At 43.9% G+C, this 20,404-nt stretch overlaps 1 protein-coding gene across 2 annotated transcripts in view; it reads right to left on the bottom strand.

Moving 5' to 3' along the window:
* The window catches only part of VWA3B (von Willebrand factor A domain containing 3B), a 983,684-nt gene that overhangs the window by 809,861 nt on the left and 153,419 nt on the right, over positions 1–20,404 (bottom strand). For both annotated transcript variants that reach the window (XM_085622889.1, XM_085622888.1), the window contains exon 8: positions 15,173–15,288. In XM_085622889.1, coding sequence (XP_085479015.1) covers positions 15,173–15,288 — 116 coding nt within the window. The remainder of the gene's footprint in view (positions 1–15,172; positions 15,289–20,404) is intronic.

Below are 20,404 nucleotides of genomic sequence, written 5' to 3' on the forward strand. Positions count from 1 at the left end.
TTTGGTAGTCAGTTGAGTGTTAGGTGGAATTGCATTATGTAGTGCTGAGTGGTATTATGTGGAGTGTAAATATGCTGGGTGGAGTTGACTTGTCTATTGGTGAACTGTGTGGTTTTGTGTGTTAAACGAAACATCCAGGTATGCCATATGGTACCCAGGTGAATGGAGTAAAAAATCAATTAAACTAGCTCTCCTGTTAAATTTATGAAGTGTCATTTTATCCTAAAATGCAAACTGCTTAATTAAAAACTGTTTAAAGAAAAATAATCTCTCTCACACACTCAAACTCCTTAATGCAACAGTGGGGAAGCACACACAGAGCAAACACATTCCACCAGTATTTAGATTTCCCTTGGCAATGGCCATAAATATTACATGGCTTGACCCAGGCCCCATAAGTCCACCATTAGAAGTCAATGCAGACAAGGTAAACAAGGCAATGGGAGGCTGCGAAGAATGGGCGATCGAGAAGCACAACAGCATCAGACATGAGTCAAGTTAAAATCTAAGCATTTTGCAGAAAGAAAAAAACTGTCAACACCCACAGATGCTATTTGCTCTGTTGGTTCAAGTTTATAGTGCCAAGCAGCGGTGGTGCTTCATTAAACAATAATGTAGGCAACTGCTTTATGGCACCACCACACAAGAGCACAAGGGTCCAGATAGCAACACATGGTTTCAAAATGTCTTTGTTGATATAGGAAATGGAGCAACAAAACTGCAAAATTCACTTTTTTCCATGACATTCTTGCACCGGAGCCTGGTGCCAAGAGACCATTCAGTTTGGAGAATAGGCTATGCAGAACAGGCAACATCCATTGATTTCAACAAAAACAAATCATTTTCACCCTGTACACTAGTTAAACAAATTAACTTAATTCACAGTGTATAAAATAAAGTAAAAATAACCCTCGTATTCCTGCTCGTTCCAGGAAATCCAGTTTGTGAAGGGTTCACAGGCATGAAGAGTTGTTACTGGCCACCCCCTCAAGTGGGACTGTTGGTCTAGCTTCATAGCACGAGGCAGCTTCATAGCACGAGGTCAGATTTCACGAGAAATCAGCCTGCGTGCGTTGCTCTGTTTAGCTGCAGGCTGAGGACAGAACTCCGCTCTGAAGGGGTTTGCAAGTTGCAAGGCAGGCACAATTAAATTGGTAACGCTTATGCGGCGAACCATAGTAAGGGAACAACAGGCAACTGCAGAGGCAATTAACATTGTAAAGGAAACGAAAAACTTAATTAAGCTCAAATCTAACAAAAAAGGAACGTAAATTCGATCGCACCATAGCTGAGGAATCCCCCGAATAACCCTTTAATAGAAAATGAGGCATTCAGGTGATGCAGGAATAGATAGACAGCAGTGCACGTAAGAGAAATCATCACTGAGCAGAAGGCATTTATACATTTGCAATTTTTCCCTCCATTCACTTCACTTGTATATATAACTCCAACCACTAGTATTACATCTCTACAGACTCCTAAGGTCCAGCCCAGCCAAAATCAATGAAAAAACACGCAAATACTGAGAGTCCCAGCTTGGGGGCTAACATAGCGAAAATGAGATCCAGACGCTATGGTCCTCCCCCACACAAAGCAAAATATCCCCGGTACTAGCACAGACAAAGTTTTGGACACTACACAAAATCTACTGGACCCCAGCGCGTTTGGCGTCCTTAGGACTGAACCTCAATGACCAGTGCTGGAACTGCAGCAATGGAAAAGGGGGCCTGGCCCATCTCATATACTACTGCCCAAAAGTCAAGGCTTTCTGGGAAAAGATTTTTGCCTTCTTAAACAATATGGTAGGTTGTACCCTTAAAACTGAGTTTGCCACCCTAGTAACTGCTTTCATTACGACAGATGCAGACAGACACCTATTCGACCTCCTTCTAACAGCAGGAATAAAAATGGTACTCAATAACTGGTAAGACACCTCCAAGGCAAAGTTTAAAGGATGGCTCAACTGGGTGACATACCTTAGGGAAGCGGATACATTGACCCTACGAGATTCACCATGGAGACAGCCAGACAGGAAAATGTGAGCAACCCTGGACAAATACCTAGACCCGTATGATCCGCCCTGAATAGGACCAGTAGAACTATTCGGAGAGCAACCCACATTAGACAATAGCGAATACGCTAACTCTCATTCTATGCCATCCTCTATCTCTCTTGCTCTGGCCCCCTGTCCCTGTCCCTCTCTGTGCTTTCTATGAACCATAAGAGTGCAGTGGGTGGAAGATAGCCAAAACAGGCTAATTGTACCTTAACATACACAACCAAAGTGGGCGACCCTGTAACAACAAGCGATGCAGAGTGCAGGTTAAATGTTAATTGTTTTATGTATGTGTTATGTTATATGTTTATATGTTATGGGTTTTGCGGAGAAAAAACAAAATCTTAATAAAAATCTACTGAAATTAAAAAACAACTTGTACATTTGCAATTTTTTCCTCCTTTCGCTCCACTTGTACATTTGCAATTATTATCCTTTTTTTCCTGTTTATATCTCCTATGTAACTCATGTAATCCAAAGTCCTTATGTAACCCAACTGGTTCTTTTGTAAAGCGCTCTGACACCTTCGGGTAATGTTCGCGCTAAATAAAATTGCATTAAATAAATAAATCAGACAAAATACGACAAAGGAGGAGCAGAGGGCGGTGCGCAACTCAGATGATGGGGCGAACAAGACACTGCCTGGGGCGGAGCATGAAAGCGTGGTCCTGGGAAGGATTTTATGTTCCCTTCCTCTGCCTGGGTGATAATAAGCTTTAAGGACAAGGAAGTCTCAGGGTGATTCTCACTGCCGGAGTGATAAACAAAGGCCGTCAGAAATGTGCGGCAGAGAGGTCATTATTTCTCAGTCCCTGCACATTGTTTCACTTGTGCTTTGATATTGAGAGGGGGAGGATGTGGTGCAGCGGTCAGAGCTATCGACTTGGGAGTTGGGAGTCTTGGCGTAGGCTCAACAGCCTGTGATTCTGGGCTAATCACTTAAACTCCCCGTGCCTCTATCAACTAATTGAATTAAATTTACATTAAACAAAAGAAAAACAAAAGAAAAAACAAGCAGGTTAAGTGACGCCACTGCACATAAACCGCATAACTTGTCATGTACGAAGTAAACAAAAACAAAAACAGAACCCTTAACCTCTTCTATGCCCATGACGAGATAGTCTCGTCATGGAGCGCGGTTGCGCTGTGCCCATGACGAGACTATCTCGTCATGGACCCTGCCTGCTAATGTAACGCCCGGCACAGGAGGGGGAAAGGGCGGGGCACTAAAGGGGTTAGCATGAGCAGAGGAAGGCCAACAAAAAATAGAGCAGCCGACTTTTAAACTGGGCAACCGGGTTTCAGTCTCTGCGGCATGCTCAACAAAATGCGACTAAGAGTTTGATATGGGAGGGGCAAGCAGGATGAGGGTGTTTGGTGCACCTCTGGCATTTGGTGTCGTTCTTTGAATGCCTAGCAAATGTGACCGAGATAACAGCATGATTTACAGCCTTGTTTATAGAAACAGCATTGGAGCAAAGGTAAGCTCAGAACAAGAATGCCCTGCAAACAAAAAGAGAAGCTTCATCAAACAGTAACAGGAAACCATGACAGAAAAGTGCCCCAAGAACAGATAAACACGACAAATCGCAATGATACTGTAGTTAGTCCCTGCTCTGTGGGAAGGAACTAAAGAGAAAAGGAGAGACAAAGAGGCAGGACTGACCACTAGCAAGATATAATTTTTAAAGAACACTTAAACAAGCAAATGAGAAGCAGGGGGGATGGCTTTAAACCCACAGAGATGTATACTAACTAAAGTATACACGGTAAAAAGGCGATCCCGGCAAACGTTCCATGGGGAGAGATCCAGAAGGGGGCTTTCTAAATATTGAAGGTGACTTTGGACTCAGAACCAATCCTCCAGTGTCCAGATTTCACTCTATTTATCCTACACACAGGTGCCTCTAGAATTGGTTCAGGTGCTGTACTTTCATAATCATTCCCTGATAAGATACACCCCATTCTCCTAATTTATAGGAAGATACTTCCACACTAACTGGCATGCATCATCTTGGAACACATATCTGGCCATTTATTGGAGTGTGGGATCCCTTTATTAATATTTGTTAGGATGCCACTTCACCTTTCAGAAGGACCGTGCTCCCATGACTTGGCTAGCTTCCCATAAGGATTCACATCATTGATTCCCACAGTGTTTATTATCCCAACAACCATTTTCTTTCTCTGAAGTCCATTAGTTGGGTCTTTTTTAGTTGGTAATACAGATTAGTTGCCCTGTCTGAACAGTACGGCCTATTAGCAGAAATATGCCACACGGTCGCAGTGTGGTCTGCGCTACATTGGTTCACAAGCATTGCAGAGCACAGGAACAGAGACTTACCGTTCTGTCAGGATGCAGTTAGGGCTACTATCCTGAACATGGCCATGATGCAAGGACTCGGCTACAGGTTGCCCCAGCACCTGATTTGGCTTAAAAGCAGCAACTCACACACTACCATACCACAATTGATTTTTACACTGTCAACTCCCATGGTGGGGGTAGCTGGAGAATTGGATGGGATAGGTAAAGTAGTGGAGAATATGAACAATTTTCAAAATGTCCTGCAGAATTCATCACTCCCAAACGATAGTGATAAAATTTTGGAGAACCCAATTTTTGTTGCAGTTATTAGACAAGCCATATAGTCTATGGCAAACAGGAAATTCCTAGGCCCAGATCAACTGTCGACAGAATTCTACAGAAATTATATTGGGCAATTTTACAGTACACTATCAGAAGTATGCAACTTGATTGAGGCAATAATGGGAATCATCCATAAAGATCAAACAGGCTTCGTAAAGATAGGAAAAGAGCCAGACAACAATAGACAACTCACAGCGATTAAGCAAATAGTAAACAACCGGATTTAAGAAAACATTGTTCAGGGATTACCCGCTGAGAAAGCTTTCAATAATGAGAACTGGGAGCATATTTTAGATGCAATGAATCTGCAATAATATTACATACTATAAAAAGGTTCACAAGCTCAAATCAATTCAAATCGCCCACTGCCCAAAGAGAACACGATTATAAGGGACAGGGCCAGAGTGGGAACCAAAGATAGCCTCGGAAAATGTTGTCATACCAATCCCCATGCTGCATGCATCACCGGAAGAGAGGTTTGGTGAATTTATCCCCACAAACAATATTTGGAAAAAATGGAGAAGAATCTTGCATTTTACAAAATATCTTTCATCACATACTGCCATTTTTTAGAGCCCCCTTTCGATTCAATCATCTTTTCTTGTGCTCGCTCATCTTTTCTGTTTTTTACTCATCTGCTTCCTCTAAGCATAACTTCTGAATGATTTAATCTTCACCGCTACTTCCTTCTGCTATGTTATGTTATGTTATGTTATAGTGTGTTTATATAGCGCACGGCTACTCCAGAGGAGTGTCCCGGCGCTTTCCACAGGCAGCTCCTTACTTCTCTCTCCTCCTCCTCCTTTGCTGTTACCTCTCTCTACTTTCTTTATCACTAACTCTTTCTCTCCCAATCTCCTCCCTTTAAACCCCTCACCTTCTTCTTAATTTCCTACCGTATAATCCTCTCTCTGTCTCTACCTTTCCTTGCTTCTCCTGCTTTCTTTCTCACCCACTACTTTCCCTTCTCTCTCTTTTTCCTTCCTTCTCCTCCCTTCGAGTCTCCTCACTCACCCTACAATACGGCCCTTTTCTTTTCTATCCGTTTTCTTCATGACCATACTTTTTCACACCCTTGTCTGAAACCATGTTGGTCCCCCAAATGTCAAGAATTACCACCGATATACTTAGGCTGAAGCTTAGCCAAGGGTGATACCATCATTCCATGAAAGCTCCATAGATGCCATCAACATGCTACTAGGTATCATCAAAATGTCAAGGCCAGTGTTTAGTTAATGAGGGCACACCACGGATGCCCCCAAAATATTGAGAATTATCACCAATAAATTCCAGGGCGAGGGGCCAGTGCACTCGAAGGCTAATACACACCCACATCACCTAAGCAGTTGCTCATGCACACACTCACTGGCCCCCATTCTCTCTCACATAAAACCATACAGCACTCAAGTGATTATTTGATATACGCATCTGCTGTGCTGAGTGCTTGCCTTGGTGCCACTCCAGCTCTGAGCTCCTTCACTTGACTCTCAGCCTGCTCCATAGACTGCTCAGCACAGGCAGCTTCCATATCACATTTCCAGCGACTTTAGAAGGCTGATATTACATCTACAGTGTGACTGACAGGGCAGGGTCTGATTGGGACCTAAGCTGTCAATCAGACTGTTCGTATGGCATCAGCTCTGCAAAACAGTACTGAAAGGAGGGATGGTGCTAGCCAGGGGGTGGACGGGAGAGAGTGACGATTCATGTGGGCAGGCAAAACAGGCGCCCAGGACAGCAGCACCGCGGGGTCTTGACTGATACCCGCTTTGGCCTGTCTGACCTGCAAGGGGAATAAACATGGTTGCCAGCTAGCTACCGTCATTCAACATAGTTATCCACCCCTTAGCAATTGCAGTGCCAGTTTATGCTACGATCCAAGACATTCAGATAGGCTCTGAGGAATTCCAATGTCCTTTATGTGGGGAATTAAACTCTGCTTATTCTGGCTAACCCAATGTCTATCCAATCATTAAATTTTGCAGATAAACGTGGCCACTTCTCTGGCTACAAACGTTCTTTTACTAAATGCATCTTAATCTCCATTCCCAAACTGACCATAAACAATAAGTACTCTTTGCTTCCCTTTAAACAGGCATCTAAGCATGTGCTATATTGGGTATCACAATGAAAACCTTTTGCTTCTACAGTAACTGCTGCTAGTAACAATTGTACTTCTCCTGCAAAAACATAACATAACAAAATATTTCATGTATTTAATGGTTTTTGTTTTTGACCTTGTTACTTTTTGTCAAAAGTTGAGCTCCAGTGAGACGTTTCTGATAACACTGTGGCTGGAACTGGAGCATTGGATAAATGTGAAACCATAATAGGGAACACATTCCTCCCATGTGCCTTGCCTCATGCCCATATGCTTGCCTCGTTCCTTAGTTCTAAGATCCAGTACAAAATGTTCAATTTCTAAACAGTTGTGGGAATGAAGGGCAAGAGTTTGCGACTCATCTCATGAGTAAAATCCTCCTTCTTACTTATGCATGTAGGAATCGCAGAAAAAATTGCGATTCGTACACATTCCTTAATTGCGACTCGCAAATTGTGAACCGCAATTAAGGAATAGCTTAAATTAAATAGGAATTACTTAAATTGGGAAATTTGCATTTGGGTTGATGCCTCCCAAATACAAAAATACCGGTCGCAAAGGGGTAAATTCTGTTAATCTGTACCTTTGCGGCCGATATTTAGAATGATGCATCTGCCCCTCATACATACCTGGTAGTTCAAGAGGCTGCCTCACATGTTGAGTGCATGGATTTGCAAATGGTTCAAATGGTATTGGTTAAATTAAAAAATACATTGGCCCCCAAAATAAACACATATTCCCAAGAAATGAAATTCAAATACACAATTTATATTATATTGGTTAAGCCACAATCAAGTTATACAACAACTTGTATAGTTGCTCTGAAACAAGTGAAGAGAAACAAGTGCTCAATGGAGTGCTCGTGAAAGGATGGAGGTAAAGGTAATAGTGCAATTAATTACAATATTTACAAAAAATGATAATTTAACCTGTCTAGTTTCTCCTGGAGGCTGGTTCAAGGTCATTGATGGCATGCCCTTTCTTCTGTTCTTGAATGCAGCAGCAGTGTTTGTGGTACACTGGGCTTGATTACATTACGCTGCCGGCCAGTTGCTGGTTGTAGGCACAGGGGCTGTGTACTGCTTATTTCCGACTGAATAAAGGTTTTTGAAAACTTTAAAAAAAATGCAACAGGATAAAGCTGTAGTGTGACACTTGAGGGTCAGTCAACAGGTTTTCCAGGAGCCCTGGGAAAATACAAGGTCTGTTTCTGAGAATAAGGGCTCTGATCGTTGTCTTATTCACACCCCCATCAACACTTGTCTGATGAATTTCTGCTTCCATGGTTTGGCAACGAGTGGGTGGGAAGTGGATTATTTCCTTTGTCCCTGATCTCTCTGGCTCCTCTGTGCATTATCACTGTTTCCACATATCCTGGCTCTTTTAGCCCTATTCAGGAGGGAGGGGGCTGTGGGGTGGATGTATTACCATGCTCAATGTTTGATTTCCTTTTTTACAATAGCTCCCTGTGAATCTAGAGAGGCTTCTTCCCACTTTCCTCTCTTGTCTCAGATTCCATATCCTTGCCTGGACATTTCAGGACGGTAGCTTCTCCGGATTTTATCTCAATCCACTTTCTTCTTCCTCCTAAGTCTTCCCATCTCTTTATCTCACTCTAGCATATTCTAATACATTTCTGCTTTTTCCTGGTTCACCATTTTCTTCCTCCTTCTTTGCCCATTTTATGCCTTTTTCTCTCTTGCCCTGGCTCAATGTCTGAGGATGACAACATGTCCTGTTCCCCAAAATGCAGTGCCAGCGCCTATCACCTGCAACCATCAGCACAAATCAAGCATTGCCTGGATCTGCTTTTTTAACATTTGGTCACTGCAGTTTATTCATCTAAGCATCTGACCAGCAGAAGTGATTAGAAGCTCCACTAGGCTGCCATCCAGGGGTGGTGGAAGGACGGAAGTTGGACTAAAGGGAATGTGATGTTTAATGGGTTCTGTAATGCCTATAAGAATGCTATCATATTGGGGTTTCGACTTCTTATCGGAAGGTGTCATAGGTAACCATGAAAGCCTTTAGGGTGCTTTTCTGCAACTGTATGAGGAGTTAGTCGTTAAACGGCTTCAATAGTTCCCTTTGGAATGCCTTGTAATATTTCAGCTGATCTTCATGCAGGAATTTCTGTTGATGTTGGCTTTTTTGAAGGAAACTTGAGGCCTTTTACTCTCTGGATGTCTGCAGAAAGACTGCTGCTAACTGGATCATATGGAGTCTACAATAGGTTTTGGATTTGTTCCATGATTTCTAAGGTTTATTCTGAGACAGGCAAAGAGACGGTTGGGTTGGGTCAAGATCTCTTCTGTAGAATTAGGTCTGTCTTCGCTCAGTCAGTCAGTCAAAAATCTTTATTTCAGCCACACGGACCATAAAAGCACATTAAATAAAACAATGCATTGTAGCCGAAATATAAACACATCATATAAAAGAGACTCTGTTTTTGTTATTAAAAACACTATAAATATACATTCATATCTGCATTCTTTAGTTAACTCCCCCAAGCCAACTCAACCTTCTCGAACAGAGAGTTATGCAGTAACCATACAGTACATATTTTCTACGTTAGGTGCTCAGTGAGGAGCAATTAAAGTACATGTAAACAGGGAACTGTTTCGTTTGGAATTAAAAAACGTGTGCTACAGTGATTGCATTTAATCATAATTATAGAGAGAGCGGTACATAGCATAACGTGTCTAGTAAATAGTATTGAACAGGGAATAACCTATGGATTCTTTCTTTAAATTGGCACTGCGGGTGCACCACATGGAGTACAAAAACCGCGAGATGGAAAACACAATAGGCATATCGGTGTCGTACTTAAAAAGCCTAAAAATCTCTAGGCAATGTCTAGTCCCCATATTCCTACACAATTGTAGCAACCACCGAGACCTTGACTTCCTATAGGCGGGGCAGAAGCAAATTACATGCATTTCGGTTTCCTCTACTTGCTCACACCCTGGACAATCTAGAATATGGGAGCCCAACCACTTATTGGTAAAAGTTCGAAGAGGGAGCATCCCATGTCTAAATTGGAGGAAAAGCTTCTTCGCTAGAAGCGGTTGAATGTAATTTAGCGCAGGCTCTAGCCTATATTGCTGTTTTACTTCCATAAACCTGGAAGTTAAACACCCAAGCTTCGCCCCCGTCATAGCTGGCCCAGTTAGCATTCTCTTTAACTCTCAAGGAGTGCCTTTCTTGGGGTCTTAAGACAAATTTCTTCAGCTGAAGTCCACTTGTTTACCCTCCCAGGGCCTGACATGTATTCCTAATATACGTGAGCCAGGGAAGTTTCCCCGCACCTTGCATATTCATAACATCCTTCAGCTCATCTTTATAGGCGGCTAATTCGGGAGTACTCCAGAGGGGTCGCCAGTATAGGAGAGGTCTGGAGGAAATTACGTCTGCTATGGAACTGATCCCTAGGTCCATCCCAAGTGGTGTTAGAGGGGAACTAGTGGGAAGATCCAACAATTGCCTTGCAAATGAATTCTCTGTCAATAACAAGGGGTAGATGGACAATGGCCCCATAGTTATGCTCTATATAAGGCCACCCCCTTGCCTGTACCTTATAAACTTCTGCTGCAGGGCCTAACACTTTGTGCGTACAGCTCTTGTAAACCTTTATAATGCCCCCCATAGACTGGGCCAGTTTTAGGCTTGCTTTCTTTGTTAGTGTCCCCCATTCCATCTTTTCAGTTAATGTGATCCCTAAATACTCAAAAATACACACCCTCTCTAAGGCCCTTCCATCTAGTCGGGGATTTGGGCAATTGCTGGTATTTGCGTTAAAAGCCATGTACTTGGTTTTTTGTAAATTAATCTCCAATCCCCGACATCTGCAAAAGGCGCTAAATACGTCAAGAGCCCTTTGCATGCCCATAGGAGATTTTGAAAACAAGCATCCGCAAACATAAGTGCAGGTATTTTGCGGTTCGCTAGCCTAGGGGCATCAATGTCTTTACCTAGCCAACAGGGACTCTATTAGGCCATTAATAAAGAGAGAGAAAAGAGTCGGGGCCAAGACACATCCTTGGCGTACCCCTTTCTCTACAGGAAAGGGGCAGAGAGTTCACCATTTTTACCATACCATATTCGTGCATAGTTATCTTGATGAAGACGTTTTATCTGATAACAAAGATACTCTGGGACTCCCGTATCCAGGAGTATACCCCACAGTTGATCCCCCTGGACTAGATCAAATGCGGATTTAAGATCCACAAATGTGAGATAGAGGCTGCCACCCTCTAAGATCACGGTTTTCCAATGGATCCGTTTTCATCTAAAGATGTGGTCAATGGTGGAGATCTTAGCCCTAAATCCTGCTTGTAAAGATGTTAATACATTACTCTCTTCTATCCAGGACAGTAATCACCCCAGAAGTACACGTGCAAAGATTTTTTGGCTAACGTCTAGAAGACTTATGGGGCGATAGTTGGCTGGTTTAAGTGGTGAGCCCTCTTTATAAATTGGGATGATTTCATCCCCTGCCCAGGTGGATGGAAGTGCCATGCCCAGCAAGACAGCGTTGAAAAGGGACCACAGGTAGGGAGCCCAAACTAGAGGCTCAGAGCGAAAAAGGTCACCAGGAATCTTGTTGAACCCTGGGGCCTTAGCTGGTAGTATCTTGCCTAGTACTTCTGCGGTCTCCTTCAGTGAGCACAGAGGCACATCTCATTGAGCCAACTCCAGGTGGAAAATGGGCATTTCCACCCGACCGGATTCCTCATTATTCAAAGTATATAAAGCTGTGAAGTGGGCTCTCCAAACTTCCTCCCCTAGGTTTGGCGCAATGGCCAGTTTGCCTTCAGATGTACTGGTATTAATCAAATTCCAAAATGCCCTCATATCATGGTTATCTAGTGCATTTTTGAGGGCATCCCATTTTTCATTTTCCCAGTTGCTTTTGGCATTAACTACAGCAGTTTTGTAGATTGCCCTAGCTTCCTTAATTTGTAACCTATGATTAGTTCTAATGGAGACTAAAAGGGCTAACATAACTGCCTTACAATGTTTGTTGAACCATGAGTGCCTGGATTTGGGATTCAGCCTAGTCCTTTTATTTTTATTAAAAAAAGGTGCCAAGACAGAAAGTAGGTCATAGTGGTTATTTGCAATTCTACTCTGGGAGGTTGGAGTGCCACTGGTCGCAGAAAGTTGAAACACAACATCAAGAAAGGGAACGATTTGTTGATATAAAGAGGCCACTTTATCCTGTGATTGTGCAAGCTCCCTCCAACGCACTCTTCTCCCTCCATTGTCCAATAATAGGTCATGTTCAGAATCTGATGGTATAGTGTGGAGACCTTCAGCACACAGTGAGGTTACTTCTAAAACTAGAGCACTGTGGTCGCTCTCAAGGAGAGGATTGATTTTAAAGTCGAGCACCCTGTGCCAAGATCCAATATCCACCAAAATATAATCTATGAACGAAGCCTGCCTTGGTCGATTAAAAGTGAAATTACCGGGGCTATCAGATGCTGTACGGCCATTACAAGCCCTCAATGAATTACTCAAAACAAGTCCTTGCATTTGTAAGACCAGGGGAGTCCAGGCCCAAATTGGTGGAACGCTAGAATCCAGAATTGCCCAAACAGAACCCTCCTCGCTTGTAATACTTGTGGCCAAGCCGATCAGTGGTTCAAATTGGCAGTTGAAATCCCCTCCTATAATGACGCAATAATTCCCTGGGATAGTTGGGAGAAAGGAGGTCAGTTGATCAATTGTGGGGGAACCTTGACCATAGCAAACCGGCCATTAATAGACATTAATTAAGGCAATCCTAATTGATGTGGGAAAAGACAGAAAGAGACAAAGAATGTCAGGTGAAGAGGTCTCTATCTGTTTAGCCTCACAACCAAGGTGCACAACAACCCATATACACAAGCCCCCAGAAGGTCTATCCCTGCCCCCCTGCACTGCTGGAATACTGTATGTCACAAAACCCACCCTATGTGTGTCTACCCTAGCCCATGTTTCCTGGAACATACATAACTCGTGATGTTCTATAAATAGCCCCCAATCTCGGAAGTCCAGTTTCAAGGTGAGTCCTTCTATGTTCCAGGATGCTAGGTGGTCCTACTTCATTGGCTATAGGGATCAAAGGAGTGGGGGATGCCCTTGATTGGGTCTGATGTAAATATGTAGTCCCCACCCTTCCCAAAGGGCTGTGTTCGTTGGCCAGATTTGGACTACTAGTTTGATTGGATATAGATTCTATCAGGCTGCCCACAGAGACCATCTCCTTATCTCTTTTCTGTTTCCCATGACCACCCTTTTGCGCTAGCTCAGCCAGAAGCGCTGCTCTCGTTCTAGTCTCATGATTACGGTTAAGACTTTGGTGGGAGAGGCTAGTACACATTAGTCAGTGTATCAAATCTAGTGGACTAAATCTGTTGGCGACAGGGAGGTTATAAAGGAGTGATCTGTCTTCTCTACGAACCCCCAAATTGGAAGATCTCTACAATCCAACATTCTGTTTCCACCTTTGTCACCCACAACTGGATGGAATGGGGAATCCCGGGGAAGAAGATATTGGGGAATGGTCTTGTCTGCTGTGTCACATGCTTGAGTGGTTGGATAATATAGTATGAATGTCGCATTACTAAGTGCCTCTGGTGTGTGTTGTGTACCTACATTAAGAATCAATTTGTCTGATCTGTGAAGTTGCTTCCTTCTCCTATGGACGTTGGATTCCGTCATGCCGCCAATAACATTTTTGTCAATTTGATGTTTTGGGAGTAAACGGACATGTGGATTCAATACTTTTGAACCAGCATACAATGCACCTATTTGTGTGGCAATGCTTTAGTCAATTGTAATATTTGTCAATATGATAGGAGACTCTTTGGGCTCTCTATAAGGTTCTTCCATAGGAGGTAAGTCCATCACCACGTTCTGTTTTGCACAGAAAGTTTTTTGTCCTGAAGAGACACATACATTCCTTCCATTAGAGCTGAAACATCGACTACTTTCCCCAACCAAGACCACCCTTGAAAAACTATACAAATTGCCTAGTTGGGATAGCGGTTACCTTGCATTAACTTTTAATTATTTATTCACTTTTTTATTGTGCACTGCACAATCTGCCCTTTGTTCTGAATATACAGAGCATATGACAAATGAATATATATTTGTGTTGTGAAGTGGTATATTTGGTCTCATTTTTTGTATACGGAAATCAGATCACATACATATGGGTTCTCACCAATGTGGAACCCTACTTCTCTAATTTATATTTCATAGAAGAGGGAGCTAGGGAGCCATTGTTTCTTCATAATGTTGTGTAGTTGCAACACTAACACTGGTGCTGTGGCTGGAGTACATGTACCCCCCACGCCCTATACAAGAATGGGGTGAAGAAAGGATGAGGAGATAGCTGCCTGTCTACTTACCAGTACTACTTACTGGTGGAAGGTCTAACTTCAAGTTTGGGATTAGAATTTTATACCAGGGTGTTTGGAGGTGGTGTATCAGTTAATTGGCAGGGTGAGAAAAGCCACATATGGCCTAGGGTTTTTTCCCCCCACAGTTGGGTTTTTCGTAAGAGACCTTTAAAAGCAACTAAAACAGGCCCCACATCTTAGGATATTTAGAAGGCAACAGGTTATTCAACTGGGAAATGAGGATTTTAATGTGTTAAAAGTAGCCAATGTGCCCAAAAACATTTGGGCCCTAATTACGAGTCTGAGAGTCCGAGGACCGCCAGACTCACGTGGATGCGGCGGTGGTGGTCTCCTGACCGCCTGATTACGACGTGGGCGGTGGGACCGCCATTGGACCGCTGACACCGCTAGGGAACCACCGTTACCTGGAGGTGGTGCGGTGGTTCTGAGGCCACAATATACTTGGCAGGACCGCTGTGGTCACACCAAGCATATTACAAGTTTCCTCTCCGCCAGGGTTTACATGGCGGTTCCTCCTCCATGTAAAGCCTGGTGGAGAAGAAACAAAGGGGGTTCAATAAGCCCCCCTTGTGCCTCACGCCGTGTGGATGCACTCAGGGGGGCGCAACATGTGCCCTCCTGTGTGCATGCACATCAGTTCTTGCATGGCATGGACTTTCAAGTCTATGCCGTCCATGAACTGTTATTGACGTTCCCATTGCAATGCCTGTTTTTAAAGGCACCGCTGTGGGAATGCCAATAAAAAGCCAGCCAGACACAAGAAAACTCATAATCAGGCGGGCGGCCTCACCAAGGGTTAGGCAGTGCAGCGGTGGGGTGGACCCATCGCCTAGTCGCCAAACTCGTAATCAGGCCCTTGGTGACTATATTAGAGTTTGCATGTGGAAAACATTTCAGAATATGGCTAAGCTACATATTAAGAGTACACACGACAGGACAATATATGGCATTCTTACCTGGAGGCGTGCCTCCTCTAAACTTTGTTTCAGAAATCTGATCCTCTCTGTTTTCTTCACCATTTGTTATGCACCTGATGTTCTTATACTCCGTTATCTCAGCAAATGCATGAAATCTGTAACATACAATGTGATGGTAAAATAAACTGTGACAGTATTTTTTTTTATAATTATCATTAAAAAATGTCATTTATCCAAAAACAAACTGTGCTGATACGGATGACGGTTTCAAAAATCCTACCCATATCTACATAATCTGTGATATCCAGTAAACCACATCTGAGACAGATGGCAAGATCTTCCTGACTTCTGGATTTAGTCTGGAGTCTCAATGATTTTGACCATCGACTGTGTTTGAAGGCCCCTGTATAAAGCCTATGGCATTTATAATAAAACCAGGGCATATGGGCACAGCAATACCACTTACACCCTTTAACCGTTCATTCCAAGCCTTTCTCTTAGGGCTACCTGCTACCGTCTGGCAGGAGCAAGGAGGTGTGCAGGTTGTGTAGTCTATGCCGTATGCCTTTAACAGAGTGAGGCACAGATTCTTGTTAGGTTTGACACGGTGAGGGTTTGAAGGAGTTCTTCAGTGATATGGCCCATATCGCAGCATTCTTCATGGGAGCTGCAAATGGACATTACTGTCAATTAAAGGAAATGGCTATGTATATTGTTGGATGCAATGGAAACTGGCATATGTCTAACCAAGACATTATGGAAACTGGCAATTAGCATGACTGGGCATAATGTGGGACTGGAACACTTAGTCAGAAACGCTGGCATGTACCTGATGTTCTGTAGCTTAGAGAAATGCTTGTGGGCTGCACTGGGCGGCCGTGATCAATCGCTGAAATTTCCTATGGCCCCACTCAATCTACAGTCCTCTCCCAGTGCCCGCTCCTCAATGAGAGCCAAGCCTGCGCCCATGACTGAAATCAGCAGCTCCAAGTAGCTAGATCTACTAGTCTAGTAAAAAAAGGTTACTTGTGCAATTGTGCAAGAGCGAATCTGCATGTACTCGTGCAAAGAGTGTTTCACCTATGTGTGAACATAGTAAACTGGAGTAGAAGGCCGACTTAGCTCGAAGCAGTAATGAGAACATGAGTAACTGGAATCGGTAGCATGTTGCCAATGAAGCTTACATTGAAATAGTGTTTTATATATCACGGCAATGTAATCTATGCCCTGGCAATAGTTCCGTAATTACAGTACATACTAGGGGAATGTGAATTCTGGTATGATTACCAATAGGGCTCTATAAATCAAGATGTTGATGTTGGCAATGCAGTGTTGCTTAACATAATGTGCCAGTTTGATTTCTGGCGTAACAGTGGTGCTGTGCAATGGTACTTTATATAACTGAGCAATATAGTATCTTGAATGAAAACGGTGCTTTGCATATAACATGGATTCGGGCACAACAGGGGTTTCAAGATATAATGGGATTGCAGAAAATGCCATGGCACTTGTTAATACTGTGGCAATGCACACACTGGCATCACGAGAGTACCAGTCCCCTAATGGATGTCTCTAATGTCTGCGGCATGAGTAACCTGCACCAGTGCTAGCACATGGGCCAGACTGTTGATACACTGAGTGTTCACAATGTAAAATTGTAAGAAATTAGTTATTAGTTGAGAGGGGTGGAAGCCCCTCTCAAATATTAAAAACAATCCTTGTCTCAGGGTAGACCACAGAAAGTCACAAAATTAGCCTGTGTTTAACCCTCTGGTAATTTTGCAAAAAGTGGTCAGGCTTGACTTAGATGCAACGTGTCTGTGTGTATTAATGCTGCACACAAACAATAAAAAAGTGAAAACGCAACACAGCACAAACAAATCCTGAACCAATTTAGAAACATAGTAAATTGTAATAAATAAAATGACACACAAACAAATGAAATCCAATCAGTACGACCGGAGTTACGAGTTTTAAAGTTTGTAGTGAAGAAATAGTGCTTAAAAGCATAAAGTGCCATCTGCGGATATCTGGTCTCACTGGATCGGGACAAAGACATAAGTTCAAGCTGACACCGATGGAGCGTGCGCCAGGTACAGGACCAAGTTAAGCCCGCTGAGAGTTATACCTATGTGTGTTTGGGGTTGAGATGCATCAGTCTGCGCCATGCTGTGTCGGTTCTGCTGAAGTCTCTGATCAAGAGCAGCAAGGTGCTACAATGTGAGATCCTGTGTCGCACTGCATCGGTTCCAATGAAGCCACTGATGAAGAGTGGTGAGGTGCAAGGGTGAGAGGTCATGTGTCGTATTGCGTCACCTGCATCAGTTCCATTGAAACCTTCAGTTGCGCCGGGAGGAGTACACCATGACTTCTGCTAAAGGTCAAGGACCTGTAGGTACCATTTGGTGATCAGGGCTCACTCCAGAAGAGGCCAGCTCCAGGGCTCAGGCAGGTCCAATTGATGCTGGTCTGCTGGGCAGTTGCAGGGTAGGTATCTGGGAGCTTGCTGCATCTCTGTAGATCACACAGGAGGCCAAACAACTAGTCCTTCAAGTCACTCTGGTGGTTCTGCGTTCAAAAGAGCAGGTTCAATCTTGTTTCCTCAGGCAGCAAGGCAGCAAAGCAGTCCTTCTAGCAGCAGGGCAGTCCTTCCTCTGAGTCTTCCATAGGTCCAGACGTGATCTGAAGAGGAGTTCTGGGGACCAATATTTATACCTGGTGCCAGCCTTTGTGTGGGGGCGGACTTTCCAGAACCACATCCGGTTCTGGAAAGTTCTTCTCTTCCCATGCCAATGCTCCAAACTGTCTAGGGTGACAAAAGGCTGGTGTCAAGTTCCTTTCTGTATGCTGAAGGCAAGGCCCTTAAGTGGGGCAGGTTACTGCTATGCCCCTAGCCATTGTGGCAGGATGGCTCATCCTGCCAACACCTAATCCCCTTTGTATGACTGTCTGGGAGGAATACACAAATCACAGTAGAAGAACCATTCACAGCCATGTGACATGCGACCCAGGACACTAGCAGAAAGCACAAATGGTTGGGATAAGAAAATGCCAACTTTCTAAAAGTGGCATTTTCAAAACTGTGACTTAGAATCCAACACAGCCCCACCTAACAACATATAATGGCACCGCTCACAAACATCATACGATCACAAGACATCACTGTCATCTCCTACGCACGACATCAAACTCATCCTCTCCCTGACAGACATTACAACCACCACCAGGACCAACTTCACCAACTGCGACAAACTCAACATGATGGCTCAAGTCAACGCAGTGTGCACCTCCTGCTTCCACATCCTACGTATGCTACACAAGATCTTCAAAAGGTTGCCATAGAACAACAGACGGACCATCACGTAAACACTCATCACCAGCAGGCTGAACTACGGCAACACTCAGTATACTGGAATCTCCAAACAACTCCTAGACATACTCCAGACCATCCAAACCACAGCTGCAAGACTCATACTCAACCACCCACGCCGCACCCACATCACACCACAGCTCAAGAAGCTTCACTGGCTGCCCATTCACAAGCACAGCCAATTCAAACTGCTCACACACACATACAAAGTCCCAAGACCAGAATACCTGAACAGTCGTACACACTTTCACTAACACACCAGATACCTAATCTCTGCCTCACTCTCTGTCACACACATTCCCCGCATCTGCAAAAGCAAAATTGGAGGTCGCTCATTCTCCTACATTGCACCCAAGACATGGAACGACCTCTCTCAACACATCAGAGCCTCCTCCTCACTTCTTGAGTTCTGTAGGAAGCTGAAGACCTGGTCTTTGTGTAAGCACTTTGGGGACCTCATACCTATACACCTTCCCAAGTGCCTGGGTACCCTCTCGGGTGAATAGTGCGCTATACAAATCAATATAACATAACACATAATATAACTTTACCATTAAAGAGGATTTGAAATTACAATTTATTTGAATCTAAACGGCATACCTCTATCAGCTCCCAATCCAATGTTAGCAATTATTAAATGCAATAAGGTAACCCTGTGCTAGTCGATGGGAGAGATTGGCCTTACCACAGTGAAAAACGATTTTTAGACTTTTTCACACCAGGACATGTAAAACTTAAGTACACATGTCCTACTTTTTAAATACCATTACCCTGACATATAGGAGTTGTTAGGGCCTACTTTAGGGGTGACTTATGAGTATTGAAAAGGACGTTTTAGGCCTGTCAAAATAATTATTTTGCAAGGTGAAATTACAGTTTAATACTGAACTACAGACTGCAGTGGCAGGCCTGAGACATGGTTTAAAGTGCTACTTTAGTGGGTGGCACAATGAGTGCTGCAGGCCCACTAGTAGCATGACATTTACAGGCTATGTGACTGTTAGACCTGGCACCTTGGCGTGAGTTTCCCTTCCACTTTTTTGATGGTGTGCCTCAAATGTTTTGCTGGTGTTGTCCGCTCAGGGCACTGCGCCACGGCTAATCCGTGCCGCAGTGCAAGTGCTCCCTAGGTAAAGTGTACCTGTAATTGATGTTCATGATTGGTTTATTGGATTTACTGTCAGTCCCCAGTAAAGTGCACCAGGGGTGCCAGGGCTTGTGAATGCCAATGCTGCTGGTGGGCTTGCAGCGCTGGTTGTGCCACCCACAGAAAGCGGCCTTGTAAGATATGTCTAGGGTCTGCTACCGCAGACCCTGCGTGCGGTCTGGGACTGTCGCGCTGACTGCGCAAGTGCCCCCACTTGCCCGTCCCTAAACCTTCCCTTACCTACATATTAGCCACCCCTCTGGTAGGCCCAAGGGCAGGGTGCATTGTAGGCATAAGGTAGGACATGCCCTGATGTGTGTGGCATGTCTTAGTAGTGAATTACAGCCATTTTCGTTTTTCACTATTGAAGGCTACCTGCTCTCCATAGGCCAGAATGGGCTGCTGGAGTCGCTACACGCTGTGAACCCAGTGGACTCATAGAGCATGGTAGAATATCAAGTTTAGTATGCCTGAACTCAGAATAATAAAATACTTCTTGTAGTCAAGTTTATTTTAATATCCTGGGTTTGTAAATACTACTTTTAGAAAGTTAGTATTTACTGACCTGGCCATTTCAGTCCGCCTCTGCTGTGTGTGTGTGTTCTGCCTAGCAACAGTAAGGAGCAGGGTTGGGGAATCCCCAGAGACAGGTTGGCTGCCAGGTGGTGGGTAGAGAGATGACACCAGGATGGGTGGGAGGAGTACACCTTGACTCTTGAATAGACCTGTGCTCTGCCACCACAAAGCCGGCGCC

The sequence above is a fragment of the Triturus cristatus genome, chromosome 8, assembly GCF_964204655.1.
Source record: "Triturus cristatus chromosome 8, aTriCri1.1, whole genome shotgun sequence".
Taxonomy (NCBI): Eukaryota; Metazoa; Chordata; class Amphibia; order Caudata; family Salamandridae; genus Triturus; species Triturus cristatus.